At 40.5% G+C, this 17,459-nt stretch overlaps 1 protein-coding gene across 2 annotated transcripts in view; it reads left to right on the top strand.

Moving 5' to 3' along the window:
• Positions 1 to 17,459, top strand: part of grid2 (glutamate receptor, ionotropic, delta 2) — a 1,088,972-nt gene that overhangs the window by 1,048,303 nt on the left and 23,210 nt on the right. For both annotated transcript variants that reach the window (XM_062025903.1, XM_062025902.1), the window contains one exon: positions 14,020 to 14,260. In XM_062025903.1, the coding sequence (XP_061881887.1) occupies positions 14,020 to 14,260 (241 nt within the window). The remainder of the gene's footprint in view (positions 1 to 14,019; positions 14,261 to 17,459) is intronic.

Here is a 17,459-nt window from a genome sequence, read left to right as displayed (position 1 = left end):
TATTGTATAACAGTGTATTTTGGGAGCAAAGGCATATTTCAGTGAGCCTGCACCAGCCAAGTTAGTGATCCAAACAGATGGCATACTGCAGGGAAACCTTTGACTCAAGCCATGTTTTTGTCAGCCTGCACGCAGTGGCCCTTTATTCCCACTCTCAGCCACAGGCACCTCATAAATGAAGAACAGCGGTTCGTCAATAATTGCCATCTTTTATTTTCGCAAATAGATTCAGGTGCTATTATACCTAAGATGTAAACTTAACATATTACAGTCTTTTAAACAACCAAAAATTAAAACAAGGTACAAAAAACATTTAATGGCCGTTTAACATAGGAATAATTTCATCTAAGGATGTCAGATAATGGCTTTTTCGTGGGAGATTATCTAATTTCACCTATTTGGGTTAAAAATATTTTTTGCCAACCAGTAATTATAGTCTACAAACTATGTGTTGTTGTTGAGTGTCAGTGCTGTCTAGAGCTCGGCAGAGTAACCGTGTAATACTCTTCCATATCAGTAGGTGGCAGCCGGTAGCTAATTGCTTTGTAGATGTCGGAAACAGCGGGAGGCAGAGTGCAGGAAAAAAGGTGTCTAATGCTTAAACCAAAAATAAATAAAAGGTGAGTGCCCCTAAGAAAAGGCATTGAAGCTTAGGGAAGGCTATGCAGAACGAAACTAAAACTGAACTGGCTACAAAGTGAACAAAACCAGAATGCTGGACGACAGTAAAGACTTACTGTGGAGCAAAGGCGACGTCCACAAAGTACATCCGAACATGACATGACAGTCAACAATGTTCCCACAAAGAAGGATAAAAACAACTGAAATATCCATGATTGCTAAGACGAAGTAGATGCGGGAAATATCGCTCAAAGGAAGACATGAAACTGCTACAGGAAAATACCAAAAAAAAGGGAAAAAGCCACTAAAATATGATGCTTTCTGCTGGTGGTGTGCCTCCTGATTTTTTCAACGCAAAAAATGTGCCTGAGCTCAAAAAAGGTTGAAAAACACTGTACTAGAGCATACTTGCCAACCTTGAGACCTCTGAATTCAGGAGATGGGGGCGAGGGGGTTTTGGTGGTAGCGGGGGTGTATATTGTAGCGTCCCGGAAGAGTCAGTGCTGCAAGGGGTTCTGGGTATTTGTTCTGTTGGGTTTATGTTGTGTTACGGTGCGGATGTTCTCCCGAAATGTGTTTGTCATTCTTGTTTGGTGTGGGTTCACAGTTTGGCGCATACGTTTGTATTTGTAACAGTGTTAAAGTTGTTTATACGGTCATCCTCAGTGTGACCTGTGTGGCTGTTGACCTTGACCTTGCATTCACTTGTGTGTGTGAAAAGCCGTAGATATTATGTGACTGGGCCGGCACGCAAAGGCAGTGCCTTTAAGGTTAATTGCCGCTCTGTACTTCTCTCTACGTCCGTGTGCACAGCGGCGTTTTAAAAAGTCATACATTTAACCTTTTGAAACCGATACCGATCATTTTTAAACCGATACCGACAATTTCCGATATTACATTTTAAAGCATTTATTGGCCGATAATATCGGCAGTCCGATATTATCGGACATCTCCACATATGATCTATTCTAGACCACAGGGAAGAGTTTTAAATATTGATAAAAAATCATCAAAAAAAACGGTAACATAATCAAGCTCCTTGTGGTCTTGTTAAAATTTTTCGTTGGAAAAATATGTTACTTTGAAAGGCTGCCACACCTCGTCTTCAAATGTAGCAAACGTTCCGTTTTGTGGACCCCACTGCCACAGTTCACATCTGATGCATGTTTATTCACAGACCAATTGGGGAAACAGCTTTTTGCATATCTCTTATAGGACAATTAGTGTCAAATGATAGACGACGAGCTCCACGGGCAGACGACATCCTAATAAAGAGTAGAGCGAAAGCACTCCGTCCTGAATTGCAAATGCTCTTTCCTAACTCCTCAAAGTTAACTGCGGCTTTGTCATAACGCATCGTCTCTCTCCGCTATCCATCAGCTTCTAATAAAAGACCGGAGGGGTTTTTTCTTTGTGATTTGTTTGATTATGGGGAAGCCTTTTTAGTTATTCTTTGTTGTTTTGTGGCCTTTTTTCATGATTATTTGAAAAAAACAGCAGATTGCATTTATTATTAAGTACAGGCTTTCATCCTGAAATGGAACACAAATCACTAGCTTACAGCCATATATTATACTTTATACCCAGCCAACTGATATTAAATCCCCTCTTTTTTATTGACAAATAATGCTACTCTTGTTTTCCATTTGCCGTCTATTTTTCTTTCAATGTCAACAGTAAAAAAAAATCTTGGCACGATGATGCACTTGTATTTTTCTTGGGTGACCTTTAATGGAGATGGAGACACAGAAAGCCACCTTTTATTGGAACTTTTAAGTGTCACCTAAAAAGCCCAGGAGACAACACTTTAGAGGCACGTAACACTGTCAAGTTGCCCAAACAAGTGCTAATGAGGCTTAATTCGGTATAATTTACTGACCTTTTATTAAACTTAATAGGATTGCTCTTTAGGAGGACTTATCCATCCTGTGAAGATATGTCCTGCTAAAGTTGGTTTAGCAGGTTTGAAAAATGTGTTTCCAGTTTTTTTTCTCAAGCTATTGCACTTTTTGGGGGAATTTTCTCCAACATTCACAATTAGGGATGTCCGATAATATCGAACTGCCAATATTATCGGCCGATAAATGCTTTAAAATGTAATATCGGAAATTATCGGTATCGGTTTCAAAATGTTGAATATATGACTTTTTAAAACGCCGCTGTGTACACGGACGTAGGGAGTAGATACAGAGCGCCAATAAACCTTAAAGGCACTGCCTTTGCGTGCCGGCTAAAACATATAATATCTACGGCTTTTCACACAAATAAGTGAATGCCATGCATACATGGTCAACAGCCATACAGGTCACACTGAGGGCGGCCGTATAAACAACTTTAACACTGTTACAAATATGCGCCACACTGTGAACCCACACCAAACAAGAATGACAAACACATTTCGGGAGAACATCCGCACCGTAACACAACATAAACACAACAGAACAAATACCCAGAACCCCTTGCAGCACTAACTCTTCCGGGACGCTACAATATACACCCCCCCACTATCGCCCTCATAACCTCCTCATGCTCTCTTAGGGAGAGCATGACCCAAATTCAAACCTGCTGTTTTGAAGCATGTTAAAAAAAAATAACGCACTTTGTGACTTCAATAATAAATATGGCAGTGCCATGTTGGCATTTTTTTCCATAACTTGAGTTGATTTATTTTGGAAAACCTTGTTATCTGCAACCAAGCTCTGGCGTCAATGAGCGGTATTTCCTGCATCTACTTTGTTTTAGCAATCAAGCATATTTCAGTTGTTTTTCTTTTTCTTTGTGGGGACATTGTTGATTGTCATGTCATGTTGGGATGTACATTGTGGACGCCGTCTTTGCTCCACAGTAAGTCTTTGCTGTCGTCCAGCATTCTGTTTTTGTTGCTTCAATGCCTTTTCTTAGGGGCACTCAACTTTTGTTTATTTTTGGTTTTAGCATTAGATACCTTTTCAACTGCATACTGCCTCCCACTGTCGTCTGCATATTGGGATCACGACATACCATGTTCCGACATCTACAAAGCGATTAGCTACCGGCTGACACCTACTGATATGGAAGAGTATAACATTGTTACACTGGCAAGCTCTAGACAGCACCAACACTCAACAACGGCAAATATTTGCAGACCAGTGACGTGCGGTGAAGTTCATGGCTGGTGAGGCACTGTCTTCATCACAGTCAGATTTACAAACATATGAACCCTAAAGAGTATCTTATTCACCATTTGATTGGCAGCAGTTAACGGGTTATGTTTAAAAGCTCATACCAGCATTCTTTACACATACAAACTGTTACACACAAAAAAGCACATTAAATAAAAAAAACTTTATTATGGTCTTACCTTTACTTATAAATGAAGTCCATGCGCCACTCCTTCTGAATAAAAGCATCAATAACTTGTTTATAGAAGTCTTCCTTATCTTTCGTATCTCTGTCTCGATGAACATCTTCCTTTAATTATTACCTCCTGCTAGGATTGAAAGTCCGGTTTAGAAAACTGTTTTATTTTAGATATGTAATCCTCCATGTTAAAAGTCCAGGCGAGACGAAAAAATAAACAATCGCTGCTAACTGTAGCTTGTTGTCACTTATTCTGCAGCCGAGTAGTCGCAGAATGATCCCTGGGATCACTAGCGCCCTCTACCACCATGAGGCGGGATTACTGCGAGCCTCACCCAGTGCGTCTTCGCAGCCGTTTTATGATTGCTCAGCACAAGAAATACGTTACACACATACAGTTGTTGACAAAATACACTGTACATTATATACCTCAGCTATCTAAACTATGGAAATGTATAATATAATTCATATAGCAATACAGTCTCACTGCACAGCAGGCCAGCAGTTAGCCGAGTCATTGCGCAATCCATGGTGAGGCTCAACTGGCTGCTGACTCACCGCAAGTCTCTTCTCAGTATTTCAACGGCAAATGTGAAAATTCAGCGATTTTAAATAAAAATAATCTAAAACTGGTGAAGTTAAATGGAAAATAACTTTATAGTATAATCACTGGATACATATAACAATTACATTTTTTTTTTTTCTTTTTACATTTTTTTTCTTTCCATGATGGCACGTGAGGCCCTGACCTCCCCTGCCTCCCCTGACTGCACGTCACTGTTGCAGACTATAATTACTTGTTTGCAAAAAATATTTTTCCCCCAAATAGGTGAAATTACATAATCTCCCACGGCACACCAGACTGTATTTCACGGCACACTAGGTCCATACACACAGTGAGTGTACCAAATACGCGCTGAGGCGTCATGTACCCATTGTTTGCCACCTCTTGCAAGCAGTTTTTCACTATTTAGTACACACAAAAAGGAGAAAGACGTGTGTTCTAGCGCAGTTCCCCTTTAAGTCCTCTGGAAATGGAAAAGCACTGCCCTATATCAAAGTAAGACCCCCATTCGGGTCAGATCAGATTCAAACATTTCCTTATACAGTATGCTCGGGCCATGGGTGTCAATGAACTGTTGTGTCTATCTTTTTGTATCCGTGCCCCACCATTTATAATCAAAGCATGCATGTTGAATAACCCCTCGGTCACATGGGCACAGGGAGTTAATAAGAGAATATCCCCCTAACAAGAGCGACACGGTTATAATGCAACGCGTGCTAAGCCTGTTTAACCGATTCCTATTCAAACGGGCCATGTTTCTCCAGCTATTGTGAGGTGAAATTAATTATGTAAACTGTCTGCGGGGCTCATTTGCATCTCTTGATGCCTGGCCATTTTGTGTCTGTCTTGTAAAGATGAGGGATGCGCTTTGTGATTGATGTCAGCAGGCTGTCTCTGAAATGTGCGCAAGAGTTTCGCTCGTGGGAAATTCCACTGATAATCTGCAGCATCTGTCGCGGCGGTCATACAATATGTGTGGGTTGCGACCAGTTAACTTTGTGACTCTCCTTCTGACCCTAGGGTGGCTTTGTGTATAATGAGTACTCATTGAGCATTATTTTGCCTGTCATTTGTGTTCTTTGTAGCTGCTACTGTCGTTGTATTGCACAAACAGTTTGTTATTAAGCTTGTATCACCTCCACTATAGATCACCTACCGAGAGCATATATATACATATATATATATATATATATATGTGTGTGTGTGTCTGTGTGTGCACGTCTGCTTCACAATCCAAAAGGAACGACCCACTTAAATCGTAAGCTGAAGGCTAACAGAGGGACCCCATCAACCTCTGAGCCGTATCCTCTCTGAAGCCATCAATCGCTGGACTAAAGCTGGGCTGCATAATGACATTGTGGCGGTGTACTCTCGCTGTGCTGCAAGACATATTAATGTTAGCCACAATGAGCTTGACAGCACAATATGCTTTGGTAGGCTAAAGGGGAGGGCTGCAACGCAGCAACACTGCCCCCGTGTGGACGAGAGACGTTACAGCAAATACAGAGGCCTCTGCTGTCATGGGTCTGAGTGTTTTTCATGTTTCCATGTTTTAAAGCAGGGGTGGGCAATTAATTTTGACCGGGGGCCGCATGAGCAACCCGAGCACTGCTGGAGGGCCACATCGACAATATTTCAATTAAATTTTGCTCAATAATATTTTTGATATATACCGTAAGATAAATAATAATAATAATTAATAATAATAGTAATACTTCAACATAGTGTGTGTAACAGCATTCCATGACTAATATAAATAAATTAACATTAATAATAAATGACAGTAAAATAAGCACACGTATGACTGAGGAGTCATAGTGTAACTTTGTGTGGTGTTTGAGTTGTCCGACCTTTTGTGTGGCCATAAACGCACCAGTGGTTTAGTGGTATGCGTGTTGGTGACAAATGACAAGTTGGTTTTGGCCTGGTTTGTACGGCAGAAAATGACTAGTTTTTCGAGATATCAATCAATCAATCAATCAATGTTTATTTATATAGCCCTAAATCACAAGTGTCTTAAAGGGCTGTACAAGCCACAACGACATCCTCGGTACAGAGCCCACATACGGGCAAGGAAAACTCACCTCAGTGGGACGTCAATGTGAATGACTATGAGAAACCTTGGAGAGGACCGCATATGTGAATAACCCCCGAGTCGAGTGGGTCTGACATAATATTGTGAAAGTCCAACACATCAGCGAAAGTCCAGTCCATGGTGGGGCCAGCAGAAACCATCCCGAGCGGAGACGGGTCAGCAGCGTAGAGATGTCCCCATCCGATGCACAGGCTAGCGGTCCACCCCGGGTTAGGAGCAGAGTAGAAAAGAAAAGAAAAGAAACGGCAGATCAACTGGTCTAAAAAGGGAGTCTATTTAAAGGCTAGAGTATACAAATGAGTTTTAAGATGAGACTTAAATGCTTCTACTGAGGTAGCATCTCTAACTTTTACCGGGAGGGCATTCCATAGTATTGGAGCCCGAATAGAAAACGCTCTATAGCCCACAGACTTTTTTGGGGCTCTGGGAATCACTAATAAGCCGGAGTTCTTTGAACGCAGATTTCTTGCTGGGACATATGGTACAATACAATCGGCAAGATAGGCAGGAGCTTGACCGTGTAGTATTTTATACGTAAGTAGTAAAACCTTAAAGTCGCATCTTAGGTGCACAGGAAGCCAGTGCAAGTGAGCCAGTATAGGCGTAATATGATCAAACTTTGTTTTTGTCAAAAGTCTAGCAGCCGCATTTTGTACCAACTGTAATCTTTTAATGCTAGACATAGGGAGGCCCGGAAATAAAACGTTACAGTAATCGAGACGAGATGTAACGAACGCATGGATAATGATCTCAGCATCGCTTGTGGACAAAATGGAACGGATTTTAGCGATATTACGAGATGAAAGAAGGCCGTTTTAGTAACACTCTTAATGTGTGACTCAAACGATAGAGTTGGGTCGAAGATAATACCCAGATTCTTTACCGAGTCGCCTTGTTTAATTGTTTGGTTGTCAAATGTTAAGGTGGTATTATTAAATAGATGTCGGTGTTGAGCAGGACCGATAATCAGCATTTCCGTTTTCTTAGCGTTGAGTTGCAGGTTTTATTCATGTTTTTGGTGTGGTTATGTCCGAATATAAACAGTTTTGCTCAATAAAGTGATCGATATAATTCCTGTCCTCGAAGCATCTCGATAGACGTTACAATAATTGAACGGTGTTCAATTGAAGGGTGTTGACGAACACCGTTAGGGCCGCTTGTTGTCACTGTCACTCAAAGTTGCATTGCAAAATTACACAGATTAAATGTGTTTATTTTGTTTAGAATTCAGATGGGATTTGATTTGGTGCGCGGCATATATTTGCTGTGCGCAGCGGACGCTTGAGCAGTGCGCAATTGCGCAGGCGCGCACCTTAGAGGGAACGTTGCTTGGCAGTCCATGTCTTGTTGAAAACACGCCATTCGTCATCAACTTTTCTTTTTTTAGCGTCTCGGGTGTAAACCGTGCATCACTTGTCGCTGCATGTGCACCATCACTCGCAGGTTACACACGGACACACGCCCATAAATAACACTTTTCAAAATAAAAGCAGCACAGTTGTATTGCGCGCACGACATAGATGTTTTTTCAACTTTATTTTGTAATTTGTGATTGCAGCTGTTCACATTCACTCACAATCACGCACACGCATACGTCCACACGGAAGTAATACAAATAACGATTTTCAAAACAAAAGCAGCACCGTTGTATTGCACACTCGACATAGATACTTTTTTAAATGTATTTTGTAATTTATAATTGGCCTCACGCGGGCCGGACAGGGACGCACAAAGGGCCGGATGCGGCCCACGGGCCGCAGAATGCCCAGGTCTGTTTTAAAGGGAACCTATGATGATTGTAATCTTTAAAAACACTTCCTTGTGGTCTAGAGACTGTTTTGGATATGCTATCTGCGATGAGGTGGCGACTTGTCCAGTACCCCTCCTTCCGCCTGAGTACAGCTGGGATAGGCTCCAGCACCCCCCCGCGACCCAGAGAGGGACTATCCATCCATCCATCTATCCATCTTCTTCCGCTTATCCGAGGTCGGGTGGCGGGGGCAACACCCTAAGCAGAGAAGCACAGACTTCCCTCTCCCCAGCCACTTCGTCCAGCTCCTGCCGGGGGATCCCGAGGCGTTCCCAGGCCAGCCGGGAGACATAGTCTTCCCAACGTGTCCTGGGTCTTCCCCGTGGCCTCCTACCGGTCGGATGTGCCCTAAACACCTCCCTGGGAGGCGTTGGTTGGCATCCTGACCAGCTGCCCGAACCACCTTATCTGGGTCCTCTCGATGTGGAGGAGCAGTGGCTTTACTTTGAGCTCCTCCCTGATGACAGAGCTTCTCACCCTATCTCTAAGGGAGAGATCCGCCACCCGGCGGAGGAAACTCATTTCAGCAGATCTTACCCGTGATCTTGTCCTTTCGGTCATAACCCCAAAGCTCATGACCATAGGTGAGGATGGGAACGTAGATCGACCGGTAAATTGAGAGCTTTGCCTTCCGGCTCAGCTCCTTCTTCACAACAATGGATCGATACAGCATCCGCATTACTGAAAACACCGCACCAATCCACCTGTCGATCTCACGATCCACTCTTCCCTTACTCGTGAACAAGACTCCGAGGTACTTGAACTCCTCCACATGGGGCAAAATCTCCTCCCCAACCCGGAGATGGCGCTCCACCCTTTTCAGGGCGAGAACAATGGACTCTGCCTTGGAGGTGCTGATTCTCATCCCAGTCGCTTCACACTCGGCTGCGAACCGATCCAGTGAGAGCTGAAGAGCCTGGCCAGATGAAGCTATCAGGACCACATCATCTGCAAAAAGCAGAGACCTAATCCTGCAGCCACCAAAACGGATCCCTGACTGCGCCTAGAAATTATGTCCATAAACGTTATGAACAGAATAACAGAAAAATGGACTGATGGATGGTGTATATTGAAATTTTGCCTCACAGTCACTTTACAACCCATTGTTTGAGTCTGTCTGTAAAATGTTCGGTTCTGGAGGCTTTCCCAGATTGCAAATGAAACCACGGCCCACCCTCTCCTAAAGTGTCAATGTTTAAATATTAATCTTGAGTTCATCACCACTATTTGTTTTCCAGACAAAAAAAACCCTTCATTGTAGTTATATAGATTCATCCGGTCACAACATGAGGTGAACGATTCAGACTGCTTTCATCAGCATTTATGTCACGCTGGTGTTATTATGCACATACCAAGATTTTTATCTTACTTTTTTTTGTGTCTGTTATCGCATAGTCTGAAGCCTATGGCCGAGAGCTTGATTTAATAACATTTGTATGTTCCTTAATTTAACCAGGTACAAAAAAACCTCATTAAGATTAAATCCTTTCCAAGAGGGCAGCGTTTCCTAAATAAATACAACAACAACAAAAAATAGGAGCAGTCCCACACTATAGTTAAAAGTACAAATTGTGTACAACATAAACATAAAAACAGGCAATAGGTAAAAATTACAATGTTTCAATAAAAACTATTTAAAATCAAGTTCAGTGCCCAATAGAATCAGCTTTTCGATCCTTTAAAATGGCCTGAAATTCCCCCAAAGTGATCACTTCAGGTAGCCTCAGATGCTTTTGTAATTAATTCCATGACCATGGAGCAGCAAATCTGAAGGCTTTGTTTCCCCATACTTAAGTTGGCTGTACGAACCGACACGCCAAGGATGTCCTCTGACCTTAAACTGTAGCTACTGGAGTCATTGAAGAACACAAATAAGCGGAAACCAGACCTAGAAGTGATTTTAATACCATCCATCAAGGAAATCTGCAGACTGACAAGGATAGACAGTTCGCTTTGTTATTAAAAAAAAAGTGCAATGGTGGACAAGGTTGCCACAACCAGTAATAAAACATAAGGCACAGTGATATACAGTATCCAGGTTTTTTCCCAAATAAGTGTCAGGTGCATTCATAAAATGCAAGCCTCCATAATTTAGCAAAGGCGTAAAAGTGGTCAGAATAAAGTGTTTCCTATGTTGTAGGGAAAGCAGGACTTGTTTCTAAAGTAAAAAAAACATACTAATCTTAAATTGAGACACAGGATTTTCAATGTGTGATTTAAAAGACAAGTTCTTATCAATAACAATCCCTAAGTACTTAAATGTTTAAATTACCATTTTGAGTTCAAACCTATGAGTGTCACGGCGGGGTTACAGCTTACTGCACGGTTCGGTCTGCCGGAATGCAAATGGACGACTCCGGACAGGATTTAATCTTGAAAATAACGCAAAGTACCAAAAAACAGAAAACAAGCAAAAGGAATAATGTGCTGATCGCACTCGAAACTAAGCTACCAATTAGCATGGACTAGAAGAAAAGCAAACGTACGTGACGAGAGCATGAAGCAAACTCTTAGCATAAACTATGGCATGGGACACTCACGAAACTGTGGCATGAAACAAACAAGATTTACTAGTAGGTTGCATGAAACAAACAATGACGCCAGGCCGACTGACTGGCAAAGGCAGGCTTAAATAATGCCTCTGATTAGAAACAGGTGAGCGTCCCGAACACCAGAGGCAGGTGAAAACAATAAGCAGCCATGGCAACCAAACCAAACTCAGAGGTGTCACAAACAGGAAGTACAGGAGTCCAAAAACTAACAGAAAATACAAAAACATGATCCAGACCACGGATCATGACAATGAGCAGTTGATATTTTTGGGGTTCTCAATGGCAATCGTTTGCCATTTGAAAATAACACATGGTGCATTTAGCCTTAGTCTCAGCTGAGTCAACCGGGACTGAACAACATCAAAAGCAGACTGCAAGAGCTCAAAGGTTTGCGCTACAGCAGGGGATGAAAAATAGATGGCCACGTCATCTTCATAAATATGGAACTCAGCATCTGACACATTATCATAGATGGAGAACAACAACAGACCTAATATGGAACCCTGAGGTACACCCTTTTAATTATTTTAATTGTTCAATAACAAGCTTTTCAAGGACTTTAACTAGGACTCGTAGTTTGGAGACGGGTCTATAGATATTAACAGCTGTAGGATCGCCTCCTTTCAACAAAGGTAAAACACAAGCTGATTTCCACACGTTAGGAATCTCATTACTGGACCAGGAAAGATTAAAAATATGAGTAAGAGGTTCTGCAATAAAATCAACAGCTGACTTTAAAAAGAAAAGCTCAGGTTTGTCACGACGTACAGGTTTGCCAGAATCCACTTGTTTTAAGGCTCCTTGACCTCAAACACATCAAGAGGAGTAAAACTAAATGTATTAGCTATGAAAGTGTGACGGGATGGTGAAATGCAAACCTTTTGAACATTCGGCTGTTTTTGGATGTGGAGATACGGAGTCAAATAAGTAACCAGAAGAAATAACATAGTCATTAAAACCATTAAGTATGGCTCATTTATCAATTAGATTACCTGAGTATTTCACGATACAAGTTGGCAGATTTGTTGTGGTTTCATAAGACGTTTTTATGACTTTCCAGAATTTCTTGGGATCGTTTAAGTCACTGGTTGTGTTGCACAAGGTAAAACTCAGACTTTGACTTCTTGACAAGAACAGGAAAGCGATGTCTGAGTTGCCTAAAAACCATCCAGTCAGCCCAAAAAAGAATATCCACCTCACGGTGACGTCTCGATGTAGCCAGTCTGAAAGCCCTGTGAACAGAGGCATCCAAAAACTGTGTGCAAGCTCAGGCCAAAATGTATGAACATTATGAATTGACACGAGTATCCAACATTGGCACAACATTCATCATGTCGGACAAGACGCATTTCATCATAGCTCCCCTGTAAAGGAGAACTGCACTTATGTGAAATGTTTTCATTCACAATAAACATTATTTTTTTCATGCATTTTAACTCCTAAGGAAACTGTCATGATCTGTGGTCTGGATTATGTTTTTGTTATTTTCTGTTTGTTTTGGACTCTTTTAGTTCCTGTTTGCGCTCCCTTGTTTGTTTAGTTACCATGGCGACTTATTAGTTTCACCTGCCTCATGTGTTTGGGACACGCACCTGTTCTAATTAAGAGACTATTATTTAAGCCTGTCTTTGCCAGTTAGTCGGCCTGGCGACATTGCGCTTTTCATGCTCGTTTCATGCCATTGCTTCATTCATGCCGCAGTAAGTCTTCTTCGTTCTATGCCATAGTTTGTTTAGTTGTTTTCTATGTTCATAGTTCAGTCTAAGTGTTAGCGTATGTTTCCTGCGTTAAGTTTTATGTTCCTTAGCCTCTCGTGCAATCGGCACGCTTTCCTTTTGTTTTAGTTCCTGTCTTTTGTCCTGTGTAGTTAGATGAATAATAAATATGTTCCTACCTGCTACCTTTGTCCGGAAAAGTCCGATTGCATCCCGGGAGAACAATCCTCGCAGTAAATTGCGAAAAAACCCTCGTTGTGACAGGAGCTAATGGGCTTCACTGTGTTACGTCTATGAAGCACTCTAAAAATATCCAAAAGCCTCCGTCATCGTTTCATATACATGCTGTAAGTGTATATGTAATGTAGTAACCGGCCCATTCATAAAAACATGTCATATTTCTTTATTTTGCTCATTTTAGGCATACTGTGACCTATTAATTTCACAGACACATCACAATATTTGTTTTTCCTCTCAACAACACCAGCTACTCATGGCTGACTTCATGAGAGGCAACAAAGACTACTTTGGCACAAATTATGATCCAAAACCTTATGTTTTTGAGCCTGAATGTAAGGAGGATGAGCTAAAAGTTTTAGAATCTGTGTGCTAATCAGATCCAAGCTTTAGTGAAACACTATGCATCATGTAGCAGTATTAAGTGCTAAAAAAAGATATAAAAACTACAATCACTTACTGTACAATGTCTGTTTTTACTGGGATGCCGACTGATGGGATGTTTATATTTTCTCGTTTAGATGAAGAATTAATCATAATCCGGCAACAAGTTGGATGTCAAAGTAAACCAACTTTTCGGTTTATGGCCACAATCTCCTACTATCCAAGTGAAAGGCATGATTTATAATCTACAAACGTAGAGATAACTTTCACCGACTAAAAGGCAATGCAGCAGCTCAGTATGTCAATACTGTAGCTGCACGAGCTAGTTACCTCTCTGTGATCACGGCGCCGCTAAAAATAGTTTGTTTTTCGTTAGCGCTTATAATAAAAATATATAATAATTTGCTAATATTCAGGTCAAAAGATATAATGGAGTGTTGTTGGCTGTTTTGGGATGTTTTTAGAGGGCTGTATGGGCAGTATAGTGTACTCTGATTGGCTACATTGTTAGACACCTTGTAATTGCCAAATTTTTAAAAATTAGAATGCATAAAAAAAACAAAAACCATATGTGTTCCCCTTTAAAGGACAAACTGACCAAAGAGGTTTTGCATGTCATTCTTACCTACTGTACTTATGGCTGTAGAAGTTATTATTCTTTGCTCTATTTGATTTCCCTTTGTGTTTGTCTGGACACTTAGAATCTTGGAGCTTCAGCAGAACGGTGACATGGATATACTCAAACTCAAGTGGTGGCCAAGGGACAGCCCCTGTGACCTGTACAGTTCGGCCCAGTCACGGCAGCACAGCAGTGCTCTGGACATCCATAGTTTTGCCGGCGTCTTCTGCGTCCTGGCGGCCGGCGTGGTGCTCTCCTGTCTCATAGCCATGGTGGAAAGCTGGTGGTCACGGAGGAAGGGATCCAGAGTCCCCTCCAAGGAGGTAAGTGGATAAATGGGGGACTTGAAGTCAATTCAATGTTCTACTTCATTTATTGTATACACTCAGAGCAGATCTCTAGGACTACGCTCCTCGTATTAAAGGGAACCAACTGAACCCCACATGAGTGAGCGCTTTGCGACGGAGGGAAGGAAAAACTCGAACAGAACCTAGGCTCTGTGGGGTGGCCTTCTGTCTCAACCAATTAGGTTGCGCTGGAGAGACAGAGTAGAGCAGGGGTCACCAACCTTTTTGAAAAACCAAGAGCTACTTCTTGGGTACTGATTAATGCGAAGGGCTACCAGTTTGATACACACTTAAATAAATTGCCAGAAATAGCCAATTTGCTCAATTTACCTTTAACTCTGTTATTATTAATAGTTAATGATATTTACACTTAATTGAACAGTTTAAAAGAGGAGAAAACACGAAAAAAATGACAATTACATTTTGAAACATAGTTTATCTTCAATTTCGACTCTTTAAAATTCAAAATTCAACCGAAAAAAAGAAGAGAAAAACTAGCTAATTCGAATCTTTTTGAAAAAATTAAAAAAAGAATTTATGGAACATCATTAGTAATTTTTCCTGATTAAGATTAATTTTAGAATTTTGATGACATGTTTTAAATTTGTTAAAGTCCAATCTACACTTTGTTAGAATATATAACAAATTGGACCAAGCTATATTTCTAACAAAGACAAATCATTATTTCTTCTAGATTTTCCAGAACAGAAATTTTAAAAGAAATTCAAAAGACTTTGAAATAAGATTTAAATTTGATTCTACAGATTTTCTGGATTTGCCAGAATAATTTTTTTGAATTTTAATCATAATAAGTTTGAAGAAATATTTCACAAATATTCTTTGTCGAAAAAACAGAAGCTAAAATGAAAAATTAAATCAAAATGTATTTATTATTCTTTACAATAAAAAAAATACATTTACTTGAACATTGATTTAAATTGTCAGGAAAGAAGAGGAAGGAATATAACAGGTAAAAAGGTATATGTGTTTAAAAATCCTAAAATCATTTTTAAGGTTGTATTTTTTCTCTAAAATTGTCTTTCTGAAAGTTATAAGAAGCAAAGTAAAAAAATTAATGAATTTATTTAAACAAAAGAAGACCAAGTCTTTAAAATATTTTCTTGGATTTTCAAATTCTATTTGAGTTTTGTCTCTCTTAGAATTAAAAATGTCGGGCAAAGCGAGACCAGCTTGCTAGTAAATAAATACAATTTAAAAAATAGAGGCAGCTCACTGGTAAGTGCTGCTATTTGAGCTATTTTTAGAACAGGCCAGCGGGCTACTCATCTGGTCCTTACGGGCTACCTGATGCCCGCGGGCACCGCGTTGGTGACCCCTGGAGTAGAGGGACACAGGGTAGCTAGACAGAGAAAACAGGACATAGGGGCTGGGGACGAGAGACAATAAGTCACAGTCCTATCAGCAACAGTTATAGTCCCAAGATGACAGTAACAACGGTAATGTAGATTGTATGGCCCAAAATAGATTGCAGGCTCCCTACCACTCAACCAATAGTGTGAATGAAGGAATAATCTAAGTTAAAGTAAAGTAGAAGAAATAAATAGTCTCAGGATAAAAGTAGGTCTTTATGGTTCCGGAATCACATTTTTTCTTAGTTGAGTTTATGATTCCCAGAGGCCTTAACATTATTTTATTTTTTCATTACTAAAGCTGGGTCAGACTCCGCATTGCTGTGTGTGATGATATAAAGCCACTTCCAATGGTATTTTGGCCCTTTGACATTGGTTGTAATAGGAAAAAAATGGAAAGACTCCAAATAATCCAGTTCAAAACCTACTATGTAAAAGCAGAAGAATTTTCTTAATTTAGAAATGACATTGTATGTTGATATATTTTAAGACATAAAACCTTCTTAATGCAAAACCTACCATACAATGTTTGCAATTGAGACTCAGAAGTGTAAGAACTCCAGATATACTGTAACAACTGGACAGTACGGTTAACATTGTCACCTCTGTGCTAAATGTTACATTTTAAAAATGAGATTTTTTTATTATCAAACAATTAACATTTACTACCATATGAACACACTCAAAAGTACTACAAATGTATACAGTTGAGTATCAGTATCAATTCCCAGGCACCGGAAATTGGTACCGTATTGAAAGGTACACAGACTATCCAGAACATTGCAAAACAGGCCCCCCATTCACAGTCTTCATCAGCTATATTCTTCTTTATAGCGGCATTTGTTACAAGTCTTTTTCCGTCAAAAAGAATCCTAAACATACTCCGTCAGCCCCCCCGTAAGTGAAATTGATCTTTGTGCAAAGTCCTCCATATTCTGCCTACAATATCACATTCCTTTTTTGCATTCACCCACCATTAAGGTACTGCATAACAGTTTAATACGGGTAAAACATCCTGACATGTAATTCATCTTAAAAGTCATTAACATTGTAGACGTTGGCAGGGGGGGAAAAAAAGACATTCTCAGCTTATGCAAATGTCATGCACAGACTTCTGCTACATATATCCGAGTAATCTTTTCACCTTACATATTTATACTTGTTAGAATTCGCCATAATGCCGATTTATACATTAAATTTTAAATTATCACATTACAATACGTGACACCCCCATTCAGGATCAATCAAACACTTTTTTAGCACAATCATCCTTACATAATTTAATAATTAATATTGTTTCTGAACTCTCCATTGTTTTCTTTAAAGCAGGCCGATAACCATCTGTTCCACATGCAATCGAAAAGCTTCCTAATTATACTACTGTTACTTCAGATAGTCTTGTTAGGAAGCTTTTATTGCTCTCCAATATTTACTATTTGCTTCGTATACATATATATCCCCTGGGCCGGCCCCTGGCATAAAAACTCTATGCGGTTGTTTCGGGCTTCAACAACTAGGAGGGGGCTACATGCTTATAGGGACTGGTCACTTCAGTATTAACATTGTCGCCCGAGTCATACCAAAGACTAGAAAAATGGGACCCGTTACCTCCCTGCTTGGCACTCAGCATCAAGGGTTAGAATTGGGGGTTGAATCACAAAAAATTATTCCCGAGCGCGGCCACCGCCGCTGCTCACTGCTCCCTTCACCTCCCAGGGGGTGAGCAAGGGGATGGGTCAAATGCAGAGGACAAATTTCACCACACCTAGTGTGTGTAGGGGTGTAACGGTACGTGTATTTGTATT

Source organism: Entelurus aequoreus, linkage group LG17 (genome assembly GCF_033978785.1).
Source record: "Entelurus aequoreus isolate RoL-2023_Sb linkage group LG17, RoL_Eaeq_v1.1, whole genome shotgun sequence".
Lineage (NCBI taxonomy): Eukaryota > Metazoa > Chordata > Actinopteri > Syngnathiformes > Syngnathidae > Entelurus > Entelurus aequoreus.
This window is presented reverse-complemented; position numbering and strand designations above follow the sequence as displayed.